The following is a 19,778-nucleotide window of genomic DNA, read 5'->3' on the forward strand; positions in this document are numbered from 1 at the left end:
CTATTCTCCCTACTGTACATGTCTGAAGTCATCAATATAAACCTTTAACCAATATTCTCCTTGCATTTTCTCTATCATGTTCTTTGTGTTCATCTAGATCGAGTATGTGCATTGCTGTGCGATCCTGACATAGTTTTCACTGTTAGAAGTGAAGAGTAACGTGGCTATGTCATAGGAGAATGTCGGGGTTATTAGATGTCGAATCAAGATTTTGAATCCTGATCCGAATCTTGGATATGGATCGTTACATAATGGTGCTTATGAACGAACAACAAGAGTCATGTGTCTCGTATTTATAGCCTCTTGTGAAATTCCGATTAGGGTCATCCCCTTACCAAACATTTTCCATGCTTTCATTTCTTCCAAGGCTAAGCTAGGGGAATTGGTAAGGCACTATGTCCTACAACTTAGGGCAAAGCTTATCAAGAATGGCACTCTTTTAATGAGCTACACCTAACTTTTGAGGGCACCTCTTAAATTAGGGTCATCTAATGAAAGAATCCAATGGCCATTCAAATCTGCCCTTTTAGCTTTTGCTTTTGAATTAACTAGATTCCCATCAAAATCAAAAATCAAGTTGGTTAATGACCCGAATTCTTGTAGGTAGGGGACATTAAAAATATTTGAATATAATTAATATGTGACATATATTTTCATGTATATAAATTATTACTATAGTTTATAATTTAACCTCTCATTAATTAGTTTTAAAACAATTATTCACTACTTTCCTTATTAATTACGCATTAATTAACATATAATATTTATTTACATACGTAAGTGGGATTAACAAATTAAAAGAAAAAAGATATTATTTTATAACTTGCCCCTCCAAAATATTTTCATTACTAAGATATTATTTTATGGTAATTTAAATATATATATTTGTAAAAAAAAAAAAAAGGATTATTTTTTTATTTTTGCATGAAGTTAAGGATGGTGCAATATCATGCATTATGTAAATAAATATATAAAAATTAATTTAAAAAAAAAGGAATTAGTAGAGAAAGATGTTTGTATTACACTGAAAGTGAACAACAAAACATAATCACAGACATAAATCTTAATTAGAAAAAAAAAACAGACACAGCCAAATCTTATAAGCTCACTAAATAACAACTCGACCACTACATGTCTTGACACGATTTTAAATAAATTAAAAACTTTTTCAAACTGCAATAACTTTTGAGTAGAAATCCAACATAACTAAATAGCTTATTTTCATGGAAGCCCAGAGCCACCACCACCACCAACACCACCGCCGAGACCGCCGCCAACTGTACCACCGAGACCGCCACCGAGGTTACCACCTCCAATGGTTCCTCCAAGGCCACCGCCACCGAGACCAGCGCCTCCAGCGCCTCCACCGCCTCCAAATCCACCGAGTCCACCAATTCCTCCACCAATACCACCAGGGCCAGTTCCACCAACGGCACCGCCAAGGCCGCCAAATGGGAGGCCGTTGCTACCGATGCCGGAGTAGCCACCAAGTCCTCCGTATGTTAGGAAGTTCTTTTGGTCAGTGAAGGTGGCGTCCTTGGGCGTGGGTCTAGCTAGGGCGTGAGTGGCTAGAAGAGCCAGGAGCATAGCCATAAACAATTTGGCCATTTTGTGCTTCTTCTTCTACGTAGTATAACACTTACACTTACACTTACACTTGTGTTTGTGTGTGTGTGTGTTGTTGGCCAATGGAGGTGCGAGGTGAGGGTTTTAAAGGGCAGAGGGCGTTGAGGGACAGTTGGGAGAAGTAAATGAGTTTAAATGCTGAGGCAGGGCCTGGCTGTGTGAATTTACCAACCGGGTTTGGTTGTATGCTTTTAATGATCACCTTCTCCACATTTTTGGAGGACTTTTCAGGTTGTTACTGAGCTGTTACTCGGGATTGGTCCAGTTTCCTGCATCAACTCATCTCGAGGACAACAAATTTTCCCTTATTTTTGTTTATACACGATCTTGTGTTCCGGCTTCCCTTCAAAGTTTTAAGATTTTAAAACGCGTCTGTTAGGGAGAGAAATGCATCTCACAATTCACTCCCCTTAGGGGTACACTGCCTCGTGCCTGGCTAAAACACGTCTGTTAGGGAGAGGGATGTATGAGGCTAAAACACGTCTGTTAGGGAGAGGGATGCATCTCATAATCCACCCCCTTAAGGGCACATTTCCTGGTGTCTGGCTAAAACGCGTACGTTAGAGAGAGAGGAATGCATCTCACAATCCATCCCCCTTAGGGGCACACTGCCCAGTGTCCAACTAAAACGCGTCTGTTAGGGAGAGGGATGTATCTCATAATTCACCCCCTTGAGGACACACTGCCTGGTGCCTGGCTGGCTAAAACGAGACTGTTAGAGAGAGGGATGCATCTCATAATCCACCCCCTTGAGGGCACACTGCCCGGTGCCTAGCTAAAACACATCTGTTAGAGAGAGGAATTCATCTCACAATCCACCACCCTTAGGGGCACATCGCCCAATGCCTGGTTAAAACGCATTTGTTAGGGGAGAGAGATGCATCTCATAATCCACCCCTTAAGGACACACTACCTGGTGCCGAGCTAAAACGAGTCTGTTAGAGAGAGGAATACAACCAAGACATATTAGTTTTCATATCCAAAACTCAAATTAATCACTCTTAACAGAATAAATTGTAACGCAAATGGAAATGCAGCCAAGTTCACAGGATAATAATGCTACAATAGCTGATACACCCGCTCAAGGTGTGAACCAAGTCGCTGAAAAGGCGGCTGAGGAAGTCAAAGACAAGGCTGTCTCTGCCGCCCACGAGGTTATCTGCTAAACACCACTAACTAACTTCTGAGTACGTAATCGACCAAAGTTGACAATATCTATTAGTAGTAGATTTGAGTTGTGCAAATGGTATCAAAACCAGACATTGCCCAGTGTATCAATGAGGATGCTGGACCTTAAGGGGGTTAAATGTGAGATCCCAAGTTGGTTGGAGAGAGAGGAACGAAACAAGGGTGTGGAAACATCTCTCTAGTAGACGCATTTTAAAATCATTGGGCTGACGACGATATGTAATGGACAAAAGCAGATAATATTTGCTAGCGGTGGACTTGGACTATGACAAATGGTATCAGAGCCAGACACAAGGCAGTGTGTCAGCGAAGACGTTAGAGCTCTAACAGGTTGGATTGTGAGATTCCGCATCGATTGGAGGAGGAAATGATACATTTCTTTATAACGGAAGTGGATTGTGAATCCCACATCGGTTGGAAAAGGGAATGAAACATTCCTTATAAAGGAGTGGATTATGAGATCCCACCGAACTGGACGGTGTTTCGATGTATCGGATTTCATAGATTCAACTCATGTTAGACCTAGAATCTCCTTGAGATGTTAGTATTATGATCATGCAGCCGTGTAAGGAATATGTTTTAAGTAATATTCAAAGGGTATATAAGTCATTATGATTTTTGTTTTCTTTTAATTTTTCAATAATAACAAAAAAAAGAATGGGAATGACGAGAATAAAACAAAGTAAGGGTGGCCCACAGCCACGTGTGAAAGAAGAATAAAAACAAAACTAAATTAACTTCCCACAGCAAACCCAAGGGGTAAGGGTACTTGAGATCCACGCAAGCAATTTGACCTTGACTTTCAGTGGTTACACGTGGCGGATAATAGAAGAAGTGAAACTGGAAAACCAATGTGATTGGTGGAACCTTGCATGTCGTGAGGACGTGGCGCAAAAATTAAGAGCGGCGACGAATCACACGAAACGACGTGTCGTTTTCAGCGTTTCAGAATCTCTCTCTCTAAGAGAAGGAAGAGTGTGTACGGATGGAGGTCTAAGGTATGGGGAAACTTTATTATTTTATTGCAAAATTCAATTCAAAAAATCTAATTTAAATAATAAAAATAATAATAATTAATGTAATTAAATTATAGAAATTCGTGAAATTATTTTTCTCCAAAGGGTTATTATCCTATTTATGTTTTGCATCCAAATCTATAAATAACCATTAATCTAATTTAATATAAAATTTAAATGTCATTAAAATAATAAGAAAGTAAGAAAATTAATTAATATTTTTGGGATAAGATCAAATTACATCGGGACTTCCTAAATTGATTAAGGTAGTTCACTACATCACCGACTTATCCATTCCCAATTTCTGATGCAAATATAATTCAATAAAAACATTATTATATAAATATATGTTGGTCACATTTTTAAATTATAAGAGTTTAGATCTTATTAGTCCGAAAGTATCGAAAGTATCGTGGAGAGCAACAAAAGTCAATAAGATTGCTTAACTGACACCAACGAGTAAAATCTCATTGCACTTCAAGATCTCATAGTAACAACAAAAAGCGTGCTAAACCTTTAGTATGAGTCGAAGCGGTAGTATTCATCGCTTTAGGTATTAGCACTGTGGCTTTTAATTTAAATGATTTTTGTAACTGTCAAAGTTCACCTCTAGTAAATGTTGTCCGTTTTGGCTTGTTATGTATCGTCGTTAGTTTCATGGTTTTAAAATGTGTCTGTTAGGAAGAGGTTTCCACACAGGAATGTTTCGTTCCCCTCTCTAACCACCAATGTGAGATTTCACAATCCACCTACTTGGGGGCTAGCGTCCTCATGACGCACTGCTCGATGTGTGGCTCTAATACCATTGTAGCAGCCTAAACCTACCGCTCGTAGATGTTGTCTACTTTGGCCTGTTATGTATTGTTGTTTGCCTCACGGTTTTAAAATGCATGCTAGGGAGAAGTTTTCGTATTCTTACAAAGAATGTTTCGTTACCCTTTTCAACCGATGTCTAGCTCTAATACTATTATAGCAGCCCAAACCCACCACTCGCAGATGTTGTCTACTTTGGCTCGTTACGTATAGTTGTTAGTCTCACGGTTTTAAAATGCGTCAGTTAGGGAAAGGTTTTCATATTCTTACAAGGAATGTTTCGTTACCCTGTTCAACCGATGTGGGATTTTACAGTCCCTCTTAGGGGCTATGATACAATTTTCAATCAATGTGGGATCTCACGGTCCACTCCTTGGTGCCCAGCTTCCTCGTTGGTACACCGCTTGATGACTGATTCTGATACCATTTGTAACAGCTCAAATTCACCAGTAACAGTTACGTATCATCATCAATCTCACAACTTTAAAACGTGTCTGTTAGTTATAAGGTATGCTTGGTTGTACGTAGGATCTGACCGTTTGAATATGTGAAGGTGATGTAATTAATACATGGGATGATGAACAAATTCAAGGAATACTAATTATATCCTCTAAAATCAGATTGGAGGCGCCACATGAAAGGTAACAAATAACAAATAAAAACCACATTCATTTTTCCATGTCCTGATGCGCACCGCTAATAGGCACCATTCAGATGTGAAGTAGCACCGTTCGTAGCCTCCATTCAAATTCAAACGTTTGTGAGACTCAAATTTGCACAAACTCCGGAGTCTGCTTCCCAAACTAAACCCACCATCTCTCTCTTTCCTCCATTTAAAACCCTCGAGTTAACACAAGTTTCCACTAAAACACTCAAACTTTGTGGATCAAACCACACCTTCTCCAAGATTTGGCTCAGCTCCATGTGGGTACCTCTCTCTTGTTCTTCATGTTCTTCATTCATGTTCTTCATTCACGTTCTTCATTCATGTTCTTCGTTCATGTTCTTCATCTCTAATATCAAAAACAAAAGAATCTTGACAAAGATGGGTTGTCCAGATGCTTTTCTGTTGCTTACTTAATTAGAAACAAAACCCTTTTTTTTTTTTTTTGCTTTTTTCTCTTTCCTTATCCATACTGATCACTTCTCTGCCAAACCATCTTCAATAATATCTGAAACTAACAGAGGAATTTTTAAAAGCAGCCCACAGGATTACAAAACAGGGTTTTTTTTTTTTTTTTTTTTTTTTTTAAATTTAAAATTTTTTAATTTATTATGATCGGTTGTGAATTTTTGTTTTAAATAGAAATTGAAAGATCTGCATGCAGGGATTGTAAATGAGCAACAAGAACAAGAACAACATCAAATGGATCAGACACAGATTTGGTTTCCTCAAAATCATCAAAACTTTCTGTCTGATGATGACGACACTCTAATGTTCTACTCTGATTTCCCTCCGCTGTCGGATTTCCCTTGCATGTCATCGTCGTCCTCGTCGTCCTCGTCGTTGACTCCGGCTCCGGTCAAGGCTACAGCTTCCTCGCCGTCGACCTCCTCTTCCTCAACCACTTCATGGGCAATTTTGAAATCCGATGCCGAGGAACCCATTGAAGAAATCAGAGTAAATGACAATAATAATTCCACCTCCGTTGCCGCCGCCATGTCATCGCCGCCGCCGCCGCCGCCGCCGGCGGAGACAGGGTTCAACGACGTTGAGTGTACGGACGACATGATGATGATGGACACATTCGGATACATGAATTTAGTCGAAGACAGCAATGAGTTTTTTGATCCGACGTGTATTTTTCAAAATGAAGAACAAAAAGACCCTTTAGAGGATTTGCAATTGGAGAGCTTTGAAGAAGTGGTAATGGAGGATTTGATGATGATGCATGAAGAAGGTGGGAATAAAATTGATGAGGGGAAGCAAAACGACGTCGTAGTGGAGGAGGAGGATGATATGGCGAAGGTGTTCTTGGAGTGGTTGAGGAGTAATAAAGAGACGGTTTCTGCTGATGATTTGAGGAATGTTAGGATTAAAAAAGCCACAATTGACAGCGCCGCCCGCCGTCTCGGCGGCGGCAAGGAGGGAATGAAGCAGCTTTTGAAGCTTGTTCTTCAATGGGTTCAAACCAATCATCTTCACAAGAGGAAATTCAAAGACGAAGCGAATTTCTTAGGGTTTCAAGCTCCGCTGCCCTCTCCGCCGATGATCGGTTATGTCCCGGCTGGCGGTGGAGATGCATACGCCACCAGCCATGGTTTTTCTGATCATTACCAATTACTTGACTCCCCATTTGCGCCGTGTTTCAATTCATTCATTGACAATTTTGCGGTGGGGCCGCCTCCGTTACCGCTGCAACCCCATGGTATCGCAGCCGGGTACGGCGGTGGCCATCAGTACCACCCTTACATGGGTCAGTATTTTCAAGGGCAGGGTGGTGGTGGTGGTGATACTAGTTTAGTTAGGCTGGATTCCTCCGCCACGAAGGAGGCTCGGAAGAAGAGAATGGCGAGGCAGCGGCGATTTTCAGCTCACCACCGTCACGGTGGCCACCAGAATCAGCATCCAACTCAGATGAATACTAATGCTTCAGATCATTGCACCATGGCTACAACTGCTCAGCCCAATTCTACAAACTGGGTCTACTGGCCATCCCTCACCGGTGCCGGTTGTCCAGTCGACTCGTCTCCTGTACATTCTATCGATCGGCTTAATCAGAACTTTCCACTGCCGATCCCAACGCATCGGCGACAGGTTGGATTCTACAAGTCCTTTAACATACAATAGATTATAATTTAGGGAGATTTGATTGAGAATGTTGTGTTGTGTTTAGGGATGGAAATCAGAGAAGAATTTGAGGTTTCTTTTACAGAAGGTGTTGAAGCAAAGCGATGTGGGAAATTTGGGGAGAATTGTATTGCCAAAGGTACCCAAAAACATAAATGGAGAAGTGTTGTAATAAAATTTTAGATCGAACCGAAACCCGAACTCGAATTCGAAGTGTTCATATTTTCTGGGTTTTGTTTCAGAAAGAAGCAGAAACCCATCTCCCAGAATTGGAGGCAAGAGATGGCATTTCCATTGCCATGGAAGATATTGGAACCTCCAAAGTTTGGAATATGCGTTATAGGTATGCTATAAAATTTTAATATTCAAGTGGAAAATTGCAAATTAATTAATTAATTAATCATTTTTATTTGTTAATTATAGGTATTGGCCAAACAACAAAAGCCGAATGTATCTGCTTGAAAACACAGGTATGAATGAATGAATGAACCCATTTAAATGATTTTTATGATCCTTTTTTAAAAATTTAAAATTTCTTTAGGGGACTTTGTGAGAGCCAATGGCCTTCAAGAAGGAGACTTCATTGTCATCTACTCGGATGTCAAGTGTGGGAAATATGTAAGTTTCGATTCGTTCTTGTTCGGTTTCGTTACTTCGTTCCATTTTAGTTCTTGTACTTTCAAAATGAGTGTAATGGTGAGAGCCCACCTTGGGTGGAGAGGGGAACGAAACATTTCTTATAAAGGTGTGGGAACCTCTCTGTAGACACGTTTTAAAACCGTGAGGTTGACGGTGCAACGTAATGGGTCAAAGTGGACAATATCTGCTAGTGGTGTGTTTGAGTTGGTATACATGGTGTCAAAGCTAGACACTAACAGTGTGCTAGCGAAGACGCTGGACAGGGTGGATAATTCGTCAAAGTGACAATATCTTCTAGTGGTGGGTTTGAGTTGTTACACATGGTGTCAAAGCTAGACACCAACAGTGTGCTAGTGAGGATGTTGGACCCTCAAGAGGGTGGATAATGGGTCAAAGTGGACAATATCGGTCAGTGGTGGGTTTGAGTTGTTACAAATGGTGTCAAAGCTAGACACTAACAGTGTGCTAGCGAGGACGTTGATTCCCCAAGAGGGTGGATAATGGGTCAAAAGTGGACAATATCTTCTAGTGGTGGGTTTGAGTTGTTACAAATGGTGTCAAAGCCAGACACCAACAGTATGCTAGCGATGACGCTGGACCCCCAAAATGGTGGATAATGGGTCAAAGTGGACAATATCTGCTAGTGGTGGGTTTGAGTTGTTACACATCGTGTCAAAGCTAGACACCAACAGTGTGCTAGCGAGGATGCTGGACTCCAAGAGAGTGGATAATGGGTCAAAGTGGATAATATCTGCTAGTGGTGGGTTTGAGTTGTTACAAATGGTGTCAAAGCCAGACAACAGTGTGCTAGCGATGACGCTGGACCCCCAAAAGGGTGGATAGTGGGTCAAAGTGGACAATATCTTCTAGGGGTGGGTTTGAATTGTTACAAATGGTGTCAAAGCTAGACACCAATGTGCTAGCCCAAGAGGATGGATTGTGAGAGTGGATAGGGAAACAAAGCATTCCTTACAAAGATGTGGAAACCTCTTCTAAAACAATGAGACAGCAGACGGTGGGCTTAGGTTGTTATAATAATCTACGTAGAAGTATGATTGTGAATATTCGAGTCAGGTGCGAGTAGAACCTAGGTAGGGTTCATGAATATTTGAGTGAGCTCAATATTGTAACAGATGATTCGAGGAGTGAAAGTACGACAACCGGGGTCGAAACCCGACAGCAAAAGGCCGGGAAAGTTGCAGAGAAAGGGCTCGACATCTTCACCCACGGCGGTCGCGACCTTGAAAAGGCAGTGAAGAAGTAAGAGAGAGAAAAAACCCCATGTCTCTCTTCCCTCAAAAACAGCCATTGACAACTGCATGTTTCCATCAGCTTGTCTGTTGAAGATTGTAAAGGGCCATTGACCACTGCATGAAGAACACAGATAAAAGCAAGCATACGTATATATATGTATAAGAGGGTTTTGCGTTATTGAGAAGCTTTTTGATTGCTCTCTTTCTATGGTCAGCAAAATAACAGAAATTAAGTGATGTGATGATGTGATGATATGATGATGAATAATATGGAGAGGGATAATTGGGATAAATTTGGTAGGTTTTTTTTATTGTTAATTAAGGTCCTTTTAATCTGTACCATATAACAATATTATTGTTATTTATGTGACCTTTGGAGTTTATTAGAGAACCATTTGATGATTGTTCTTGGTGGATCTACCCAACTCTTTGCTAATGAAATTATTTTTGAAATATCTCTACGGAGATTATGGATCGGAGGACACCAAATAAGTTCAAATTTGTACAATCGGGTCGCCAAAATGGTAGATTGGCTGCAAATATGGTTGCCAATGGTTGTCGTGCGACGGTGGAAGGTGGTGCTAGAGCGATGGCCAAAGGTGAGCGGTGGCCAAAGCTGAGCGGTGGCGGTGATCTCTGAAGGGAGGCATTGGTCGGATACAGTTTTTAATTGAGTAAGTTCATTTAATATCTCTTCGGAATCAAACTAGAAAATTACCTATGAACCGATTAATAAATCAAACAAAATTGATTTCCGAAGGATTATCAAACGAGAGTGCCATAATCGGTGGATTTACAACCCAAACGGGACCGTCAGCTTCTCGGTTCAACCGCCATCAATCCTCGAAGAAGCACTAACATCGTGCATTGCCATTCAAACCGGTCAAATTCAAGACCCTCGTGAGATTCTGTGCCTTTTCTTAGCAACTTGATATCGATTATGCCCGCGCTGTTTTCCGCCTGATGCCGGAGCTCAATTGCTTCTGTTGGAACATTATCGTGAGAGCTTCTGCTGAGTGTAACGGAGAACATCATCAATCGGAGGCGTCGATGTTTTTTTGCGACATGTTGTGCGATCGGCATGTGAAGCCCAATCGGTTCCCATTCCCTTCTGTATTGAAGGCCTGCGCTAGAGCTTCGAAGGGGGAACAGGTACATGGGTTGATTGTGAAGTTTGGTTTTGATGGGGATGAGTTTGTAATTAGTCATCTGGTTCAGATGGAGTTAGATAAGATGAGACAAGATAGTAGTGTTGTTTTGTGGACAATGATGTTCGATGGGCATGTTAGACTTGGCCATTTAAAGAATGCTAAGAACCTGTTCGACGAAATGCCTCACAGAAGTGAAGTGTCATGGAACGTGATGATATCGGGGTATTCTCAAAATGGGCATTTTATGGAGGCTGTAAACATGTTTGAAGAAGCAAATTTCGAATCTTACTCCAAACTATCCGACTTTGGTGAGTATTTTGCCTAACATTTCTCGAATTGGTGCATTAGAATTGGGGAAATGGATCCATTTATATGCACGAAAGAATGAGATTGAGATGGATGATGAGCTCCGCTCTGCTTTGGTGAACATGTATTTCAAATAAGGGTGCATTGAGAAGGGACTTCAGAGGTCTTTGAGAGGCTGCATTGGTGCTTGCAAAATGCACAACAACATAGAAGTGGGTGAGCGTGTGGCTTAGACGTCAATGGAGTTGGCTCTTCATAACAGGTAATCCTGCGTTGCTCTCTCAAATATGTAAGGTTGTTTGAGAAACTATACTTGTAAGGACGTTTGGATTAACCATTACAGCCCCACAATATCCACTTAGGATTGTCACGCTTCAATAAAGCTCATCTCCCTGATTTACAAATGCCAAATCATTGTGTTGCTGAAGTCCGCTCCACCAGACAATGAGAATCTTTTCAAACATTCCAATCTCATTAGAACCTTCTTGTTTTTGGTTGATGTTGTTGATCATAAGTTCCTGTGCATGTTTTTTTCTTTAGAGTTATGATAACTCTGCATCAATTCCAATCTCATCAAACAGGTAATGAGGATGCTTCCACCATGCTGAACAAAATGTACCAAAGCCACAAAGGCTGTGGAGAAAGCAGTAAGCATGAGGCTTCGACATCATTATTCAGGTTAGAGTTCTTGTTCCTCAATTCAGGCATCTTCATAATTCTCTTGTCTTCTTCTTTATTTTTATGATGCACAACTGATTGTGATTGGCTGCAAAGTTTCTGCTGTGTTTGAATTCTAAGATGGAACACAAAAATAGGATACCCAATCTGAAGCCATCAAAGAATTGTAATGAAAACCCCTTTTGTTTTTGCTTTTCTGGGGCCACTCAAATTGTGGATTGGCTATACCAAAAAGCTGAAGTACCTTTGATTTTAAAAAAATAAAAAGAAGAGAAATTATCTCTAGAGATTCAAAATAATAGAATGAAAGCTGATTTGAAATTATTTGTTCGACTAAAATATTAAATAAGTTGGGTAATAAATGATTAAACCCCTCATAATGGGGAGCCCTTTAGACCCACCATGGCCTATTATTTCAATCATTTTGGTTTAGATTTAGATTTAGAACCTTATTTTAATTCTTAAATTTATGCACTTAGTTTTATTTTTTTAAATTTAGAATCTTATTTCAATCATTTAGACATTCGAAAGTATGATAAACAAGTCGTAAAATGTATGTTTTAGTCATTTTTTTTAGTCATATATGCATAGATATCAGAAAAGAAAATATTTTGGGGTAATATAATCTTGAAACCGTCCTCGATTCTATAAGATCATGGACGAGAGCAAAGATGGAGAATAAAATTTTGTCCTTCCATTTCATCCTCTCTATACAGATAGACTGCTTTGATCTTCCGGTGCTTGAACTTTATATTATAGCTCCAACTTCGATGATACCTTATATCGAAATCTTAAGAGTTGGTGTTGCCTTATCAGTTCTTGTCTAAAAAAGTTCTCCATATTTCCAACTTTATTATAAAGCTAAGTTTATTAGTGGTAAGAGAATCATAATGAAAATAAGACTGCTTTCAAAAAGATCATATCACAATGCTTCTCCTTTATCGTCTCATGATAAGATACATAATTATTTGTTTATGGAAAAGGAATTGTTGATTGCTAAACATTGGCGTGAGTGTGAATGGGAAAAAGGCAGAATTGGGAGCTAAGGTAAGTAAAGCCATCCAGGTAAATAAACTTCTATGATCCGATCTTATCTTATCTTATCGTAGAAAGTTGTGGAACGAATAATGATTCTTGCTTTATTTTTAAAAAAATGTTTGTTATTTTTATCAAATAGTTACAAAAGGGATAGATTTGCTGGAATTCATTAAAGTTACTCAGTATAATTATTAATCGATAATATGGTAAATTAGGACCAAAAGAATCGAACTAGAACCTTTGAAAATATAAGCACTAAATTGAAAAAAGTGTCGAAGTTCAAGAACTAAAGTAAAATGCCGTCATTGTCTTATAAGTGAATATAGAGTTGTCATTGTTCTCTCAGTAAATTCTTGTAGACTTGTTCGTAAAATTGAATGAATAGTATGTTTAAGTTTGAAGAAGAAACAAAATTAATTTTTTTCTACCAAATAAGTAATATTTGTTATCAAGATTAAAATACCAAAAAGTTATTTAATCATAATGTTGGATTTTTACTATCTTATTATTTAGTAAATTATATCTTTAAGTTCTTTTATCCTAAAATTTAGCATAAACTATTGATGAATGTTACTTGTTTGAATAAAATAATCGTTTAATTGCAAGACTAAAACTTGCCTTAAAATCCCCATCTTATCCGAACAATTTCCAACAGTGTGCTTGTTTGGGGCAAGCATGGATGGCCCAGAGCCGAAAGAAGAAATGCAACTCTGCATGTGAGCTCCATGGATTGAACTCCACACTCTCACACAACCATTGTTGATCCTCATCATCATTTATAACAAGCCACGTGTCGAGTGATGAGACTTGCGTCCCACCCAGACCTCCTCTGCAACTATCCGTTAAAAAAAGGACGAAGCTTGGTGGGCTGTTCAATGGGGAAATCTCTCTCTCTCCTCTTTCTCCACACCAAATTTGAAAAACCCAACAAAAATAGAAAAAGGAAAATGAATGCGAAGGGCAAGCGTGCAGAAACAAAGGATTAAAAAGAAAAAAAAATACAGAAATAAAGAGAGTAAACGATTATAATAATACCTATCTGGTTTGCCATTCCAAGATGTTTTTAATCTGTCTGATGTTTGTCTTTGTACAGATCGGACGGTGGAGATTGTGGGAGGATGAGTAATTGGACTATCAGTTCACTCATAGTCAACACTCTGTCAGCTTTTTCCAGTAAAAAAGATAAAAGAAGCTCTCTTGGTGATTGATTCTACTAACTTTCCCCATTTCTCTCCTCTTTCTCCATAGTCATGGTGGGTTTGAAGCTTTTGGCTCTCTGTATTTCATTCTTCTTGTTGAACAGAGCCCCTGTTCGAGGTGGTGATTCCTTGCATTTCCCTTCTTCTGATGTTCAGCTTCTTCTGGAAAAGATCAGAGCTTCACTTGAAGGTGATACTCAAAACTTGCTTTTGTCTTCATGGAATTACTCTTTGCCACTTTGTCAATGGAGGGGACTCAAATGGGTCTTCTCTAATGGAACATCTCTGGTTTGCAGTGATTCTTCTTCTCCCCAGTGGTCTAATCTCACTCTCTTCAAAGACCCTTCTCTTCATCTTCTCTCCCTGCAACTTCCTTCTGCTAACCTCTCCGGTTCCTTGCCTAAGGAGCTTGGTGAGTTCACTATGCTCCAAAGTCTCTATCTCAACATAAACTCTTTGAATGGACCCATTCCACTCGAACTTGGTTATAGCTCCTCTCTTTCTGACATTGATTTGAGTAGCAATCTGTTGAGTGGAGCTCTTCCACCCTCGATCTGGAATCTGTGTGATAAACTTGTTTCTGTCAGGCTTGATGGGAATTCATTATCTGGGTCTCTGCCCGAGCCGGCTTTACCAGATTCCACCTGCAAGAGTTTGGAGGCTTTGGATTTTGGAAACAACCAGATTTCAGGTACTTTCCCAGAATTCATTACTAGATTTCAGGGCTTGAAAGAGCTTGATCTTGGGAACAATTTGCTGTCTGGACAAATCCCTCAGAGCTTAGGCCAGTTAGAGCTGGAGAAGTTGAACCTTTCAAATAACAACTTCAGTGGAACATTGCCTGTGTTTGGTAATAACTCAAAGTTTGGTGTGGAGGCTTTTGAAGGGAACAGTCCTGGGCTTTGTGGGGAGCCTTTGAAAAGCTGTGCAGGAGCTTCTCATTTGAGTTCAGGCGCCATTGCTGGTCTTGTTATCGGCTTGATGACTGGGACGGTTGTTTTAGCTTCATTGCTTATTGGTTATATGCAAAACAAGAAGAAGAAGATAACTGAGAGTGAAGATGAGATTGAGGAAGGAGAAGATGAAGAAAATGGGGGTGGCGGTATCGGCGGCGGCACAGGTGGTGAAGGAAAGCTCATTTTGTTTCAGGGTGGTGAGCATTTGACATTGGATGATGTCTTGAATGCTACAGGGCAGGTTATGGAGAAAACAAGCTATGGCACGATATATAAAGCAAAGCTTGCTGATGGAGGTACCATTGCTCTGAGACTCCTGAGGGAAGGTAGTTGCAAAGACAGAAACACTTGCTCGTCTGTGATTAAACAATTGGGGAAGATTCGCCATGAGAATTTGATTCCTTTGAGAGCGTTCTATCAGGGAAAGAGAGGTGAAAAGCTGCTCATTTATGACTATCTGCCCATCAGAACTTTACATGATTTTCTTCATGGTATGCACATTCTCTAATGCTTCATTTCATGGCTGTATTGCTATATATCAACAGAGAATTCTTTTTCTTTTTGATTGAATGCAGAATCTAGAGCAGGAAAACCAGTGTTGAACTGGGCTAGGAGGCACAAGATTGCGTTAGGCGTCGCCCAGGGACTAGCTCATCTTCACACCGGTCTTGAAGTCCCCATTACACATGGTAATGTGAGATCAAAAAATGTACTTGTGGACGACTTCTTTACAGTGAGACTGACGGAGTTCGGGCTCGACAAGCTAATGATTCCATCGGTAGCTGACGAGATTGTATCGCTTGCAAAGTCGGACGGGTACAAGGCACCAGAGCTGCAAAGGATGAAGAAATGCAATTCAAGAACAGATGTGTATGCATTTGGGATCTTGCTGTTAGAGATTCTGATTGGGAAGAAGCCAGGGAAGAGTGGAAGAAGTGGAGAGTTTGTGGACCTGCCATCGATGGTAAAAGTGGCAGTTCTGGAGGAGACAACAATGGAGGTTTTTGATGTGGAGGTTTTGAAAGGAATTAGAAGCCCCATGGAAGATGGAGTGGTTCAGGCATTGAAGCTCGCAATGGGCTGCTGTGCACCAGTGGCTTCTGTAAGACCCTCCATGGATGAAGTTGTGAAGCAGCTGGAAGAGAACAGACCAAGAAACAGATCTGCTCTGTACAGTCCAACAGAAACAAGAAGTGAAATTGGTACCCCTTTTTGATCCCTTTTATGTCACTTCAGAATCATGGTGATCTTCACTAATATCATTATATTCCACTCTCTTTCACTTTTTCTCTTATTTTTGACAAGAACTTAGTAGTCGTAATATACATGATGATAGTGTTCATTCATGCTAGTAACAGGTATTTATACATATTCTTGTGAGCTTTATTTGTTCTTTTTTCTGATTGACAATACACAAATTCAAGAGTTTAGCCTCAGCCTTTACAACAATTTATACAAATAATGTTATTATGTAACGATGATAAACTTTACAAGACCAGCAAAAAATGGTCCTTGCAAAGTGAATTGAGAATCGCCACTATCCAAGATTTAAGAACAACCAAAACATTTTCTTATAAACAAAAGACTTGACCTCTGAGGTTCAGGCTCTGGCTCTGGCTCTGGCTCTGGCTCTGTCTCGCGTTTCCTCCGTCCAAGTTGCTTGAAGAATGCTCTCACAGCTCCTTCGACCCCGTCCTCGTTCTTGAGAACCTTTGCAAGCTCCACAGCCTGCCTTTTTACCTGTCATGTCACTTGCTTGATATACTTCACTAGAATCAACCAAATCATCCCAAGCTTTCTTGAATTAAGTTAAAGACTAAATAGAAGGGAATCTCGGTTTTACCTTGGGATCGAGCATATAGTTTATAGCATTCACCAATCTTGGAAGCGAGAACTCGTCAACCGGGATAGGTGGAGGGCCAACTCCTCTGGCATGTACTCTATCCCCCCAGAAAGGTTGGTCACCAAAGAATGGAACAACTGTAGTTGGGCACTGGGGAATTCAATGAAAATCATAACCAAATCATAACCAAATCATATCAAACTAAAAACGCAAAACACGTATCGGATGAAACAAAGTACCGCAGCTTTCAGGCCAGCAGCTGTTGTTCCAGCACCACCATGATGCACCTGAGGACCCTTGCAATGCTTAAAGAACACAATATGTAGGCGGTAAAATACATTCAAAGCAACAATCAAGCCTCACCACAGCCTTGCATTTGAGAAAAAGCCAATCATGAGGGCAATTGTCTAACAAATATATGAAGTCCTTCGGTTCTGCAGCTGGGAAGATATAATATTCAGTCATGTAAGCAATCCATAAACAATGTGCAGTGAACTGAAAATAAACACTTACACCTCCCAAGGCCACCCCACCCTTCGTTAATGATACCCCGCTGTCCAGTTCTTTCCAATGCTTGTATGATAATCTGTGTCATCTTATCAGGCTCTTGTACAGGCTGAAGAACAAATGAAAAAAAGTAGCTAAAACCATGCTTGTATGATACTTTCAACTGTTTGAGGAAGAAGCAAGAAACTTACAAGGCTGCCAAAACCAAAATAAATAGGGCTGTCCCCAGCTTCAAGCCATTTCACCAGTGACTCAGGGGGTTCATAATTTGATGCAAGGTCAAGGAAGCAATATCCAACAACATCAATCTTAGGCCCCCAATCTATGAATTACGGAAAATAAAAAGTCATCCAAAGTTGCATTCTTGACTCCACAAATAAAAATGTGTAAAAATCAACACCTTTTGGTTTAGGAACAAGGTAGGGACTCCACAAATAAGCATGTGGCACATCAGATTCGGAGAATCGTGAACTACTTAAATATGTTACAGGTCGTATCTTTAGCTTCTTTTTCCTGAAATCATTAATGATATCTCGCACGCCAAGCCAAATCAAGGAATCAACGATTTGATATGAAATCTGGAAATGAAGGAGAATCAAAGCTTTGAGTGAATATGCAAAGTGAATGAATATTCAAAAGCAACCAACAAACTCACCCTATACCCTGCCGGTTGCTTCACACGGGATAATGGATGTGGAAACTCAGTAGTTGGCCTGGAGGAGAGCATACAACTATACTATAAGCATTACAACAAGTGAAGCAGGTAATGATTCATCACCCACACAAGACTTACGTCCATGGCATCGTAAAGAATATATGAAGTGGCAGCTTAAGTCCCTCTGCAACGTGTGTATGCCCTACAAAACAGAGTTTATGAGAAATTAGTATCAAAAAGTTTAGTTAGCAAAGTAAAGAATTTGCAAAAATAGCAACACCGACGTTGAGTGTCTTGGTCATGCTTGTCCAAATGTAACGGCCCCATCCTCACCTACCCTATGTTAGTGCCATGTAATTAGTTTTGTTTATTTTCTCGACTTTTTCATGTTCATGCTTGCGATAGTGCATTTGCCTCGTAGCTTACTATAGGGGACTAAAGATATCCACGGAGCAGGGCAGAGACAAGCAAGCCTTCCCCATCCCTGCAAAAGTTCTCATTTATTTTTGTGGGGATTGAGGCAGGGATTGGGTTCCCCACGGTAACATTTTCACGTTTATTATTCTTTCAAAAATAGTTATTTTAAAAAAATCCTAATAAATCAATATATTTCAACGTTGTACAACATAATTTTTAAAAATTCAATCGGGCGACAAAATCTAACCATATGCTGTACGGTTGGCAATGATTGCATCTGCTTGAAAGGGAATACCAGTATCCACATCAGGTTGTTTGCAAGCTGGAAGAAGGGAATAAATAATTTCCTTCATATGGTTTCTTTGAATGAGTATCTCAGAAGGCCCAGAGGGCAAGAACCCTTTATTTCTTACCATATCTGTTTCAAACAAAAAAAAAACAGGATTTTCATTTAACAATCTATAAAGGTTGCATTCATGGATTTGTAGAAGCTTGATGTGTGAAGTACGTACAGGATGCAAGCAGTTTAGGATCTCCTCCTAAAGGATAAAACTCTAAGCCAGCCATCAACACAAAGTCCTTGAAATTTGGATGAGTAGCTAATCTAACACGATGACCATAATCCTACATACGTACATACATAACTCTCGATAAAGATATAGATATAGATATAGGTATAGATATAGATATAGATGTATATACAGGATTACCTGCAAACGCTTGGCGATTGGGATAAATGGCTGCACATCTCCCCGGGTACCTACAATGAGCATTACAATTTGCATAGGCCTTATATACTCAAACTCAGCTTCATCCAGGGGTTCATCAGATTCAACATTAATCGATTCGGATTCGATGTTTCCTTCAACTTCAAACTCAACACTTCCATCATCCTTCACGGTGGCTACTCTTTGCAACAATTTGAACTGCAAAATTTGTAATGATTAAAAGGAATCAACATTCGAGGATTGAAGAAATTTTGTGGAATGCTTACCTTGCGATGAATGGGGATTTTATGATCGTATATTTGAAGGGCATCTGCAGCAAATATGGTTTCGCGTCTATGCGTCTCGGTTTTTGATCTTTGAAGGCGGTGCTCGCGTGAGACTGATTCCGTACTGTGTGAAGGTATCTCCACATGGAGGGTATTGGCTTTCAAAAGAGTTCGGCATGAAGCACCTAAAGCAGTGTAATTAATTCACCAAGAAGGAACCAATTTTACAAACTTGGGTTTCAATTTAATATACAACCGCAACACAAATATAAAATTTTCTCCTCAAAAAGCTTCCATTTTTATTGTCTCTAAGATTTCAAAACGATATTACGAGCCAATATTCGAGTACCAGCACTATTTAGTTCTAAGTTTTAATTATCTTTTTTACATACCCTAAAAGAAGGAATTTCATATTCATCCACTCAAAACATTAGGAACTCAAATCAACAATTTGCAGTGGGAGCATCATCGGGTTGGTGACAGTTGATGAGACGGCACATAACAATGATGGAATGTTTATAAGTAGTTATGTATGTATATGAAGAATGATGCAGCAAGAGAAATCAAGAAAAAAGGGGGAAATAATATGGAACCAACCTGGAGGGCTGGTTTGATGATGAACTGGAACCCCAAATCCCTCCATATTCATCCGCCAACCATGATTGACGACGACGACTCAACCGGCGGAGGAGAAATATATTTTATATT

The 19,778-nt window shown here is 39.9% G+C and overlaps 3 protein-coding genes across 11 annotated transcripts; 1 reads left to right on the top strand and 2 right to left on the bottom strand.

Moving 5' to 3' along the window:
* Positions 1-1,221: 1,221 nt before the first annotated feature.
* Positions 1,222-1,608, bottom strand: LOC111778830 (acanthoscurrin-1-like). The gene has a single exon (XM_023658810.1). The coding sequence runs from the start codon at positions 1,606-1,608 to the stop codon at positions 1,222-1,224; it is 387 nt and encodes a 128-aa protein (XP_023514578.1).
* Positions 1,609-5,438: 3,830 nt separating this feature from the next.
* Positions 5,439-16,030, top strand: LOC111778433 (putative kinase-like protein TMKL1). Of its 7 annotated transcripts, none has more exons than XM_023658249.1 (7): positions 5,439-5,567; positions 5,950-7,401; positions 7,481-7,573; positions 7,677-7,777; positions 7,858-7,904; positions 7,976-8,052; positions 9,207-9,730. In XM_023658249.1, exons 2-7 carry the CDS (start codon positions 6,010-6,012, stop codon positions 9,327-9,329), a joined length of 1,833 nt encoding a protein of 610 aa, XP_023514017.1. In that variant the 5' UTR covers positions 5,439-5,567; positions 5,950-6,009; the 3' UTR covers positions 9,330-9,730. The 7 variants fall into 7 exon arrangements, with proteins under 7 accessions (XP_023514017.1, XP_023514016.1, XP_023514015.1 ...); XM_023658248.1 differs by having other exon boundaries at positions 5,960-7,401; XM_023658247.1 differs by having other exon boundaries at positions 5,440-5,567; positions 5,972-7,401.
* LOC111778434 (sterol 3-beta-glucosyltransferase UGT80A2-like) lies at positions 16,016-19,764 on the bottom strand. 3 transcript variants are annotated; one of them, XM_023658253.1, is made up of 14 exons: positions 19,668-19,764; positions 19,071-19,255; positions 18,787-19,002; positions 18,589-18,700; positions 18,324-18,494; positions 17,798-17,861; positions 17,660-17,717; positions 17,405-17,582; positions 17,196-17,326; positions 17,011-17,083; positions 16,861-16,937; positions 16,737-16,784; positions 16,498-16,647; positions 16,016-16,394 (listed from the first exon to the last, which is right to left on the bottom strand). In XM_023658253.1, exons 1-14 carry the CDS (start codon positions 19,717-19,719, stop codon positions 16,203-16,205), a joined length of 1,707 nt encoding a protein of 568 aa, XP_023514021.1. In that variant the 5' UTR covers positions 19,720-19,764; the 3' UTR covers positions 16,016-16,202. The 3 variants fall into 3 exon arrangements, with proteins under 3 accessions (XP_023514021.1, XP_023514020.1, XP_023514022.1); XM_023658252.1 differs by having other exon boundaries at positions 17,011-17,113; XM_023658254.1 differs by having other exon boundaries at positions 16,230-16,394; positions 16,498-16,634; positions 17,011-17,113.
* Between the last annotated feature and the right edge of the window lie 14 nt (positions 19,765-19,778).

The sequence above is a fragment of the Cucurbita pepo genome, chromosome LG17 (genome assembly GCF_002806865.2).
Source record: "Cucurbita pepo subsp. pepo cultivar mu-cu-16 chromosome LG17, ASM280686v2, whole genome shotgun sequence".
Taxonomy (NCBI): Eukaryota; Viridiplantae; Streptophyta; class Magnoliopsida; order Cucurbitales; family Cucurbitaceae; genus Cucurbita; species Cucurbita pepo.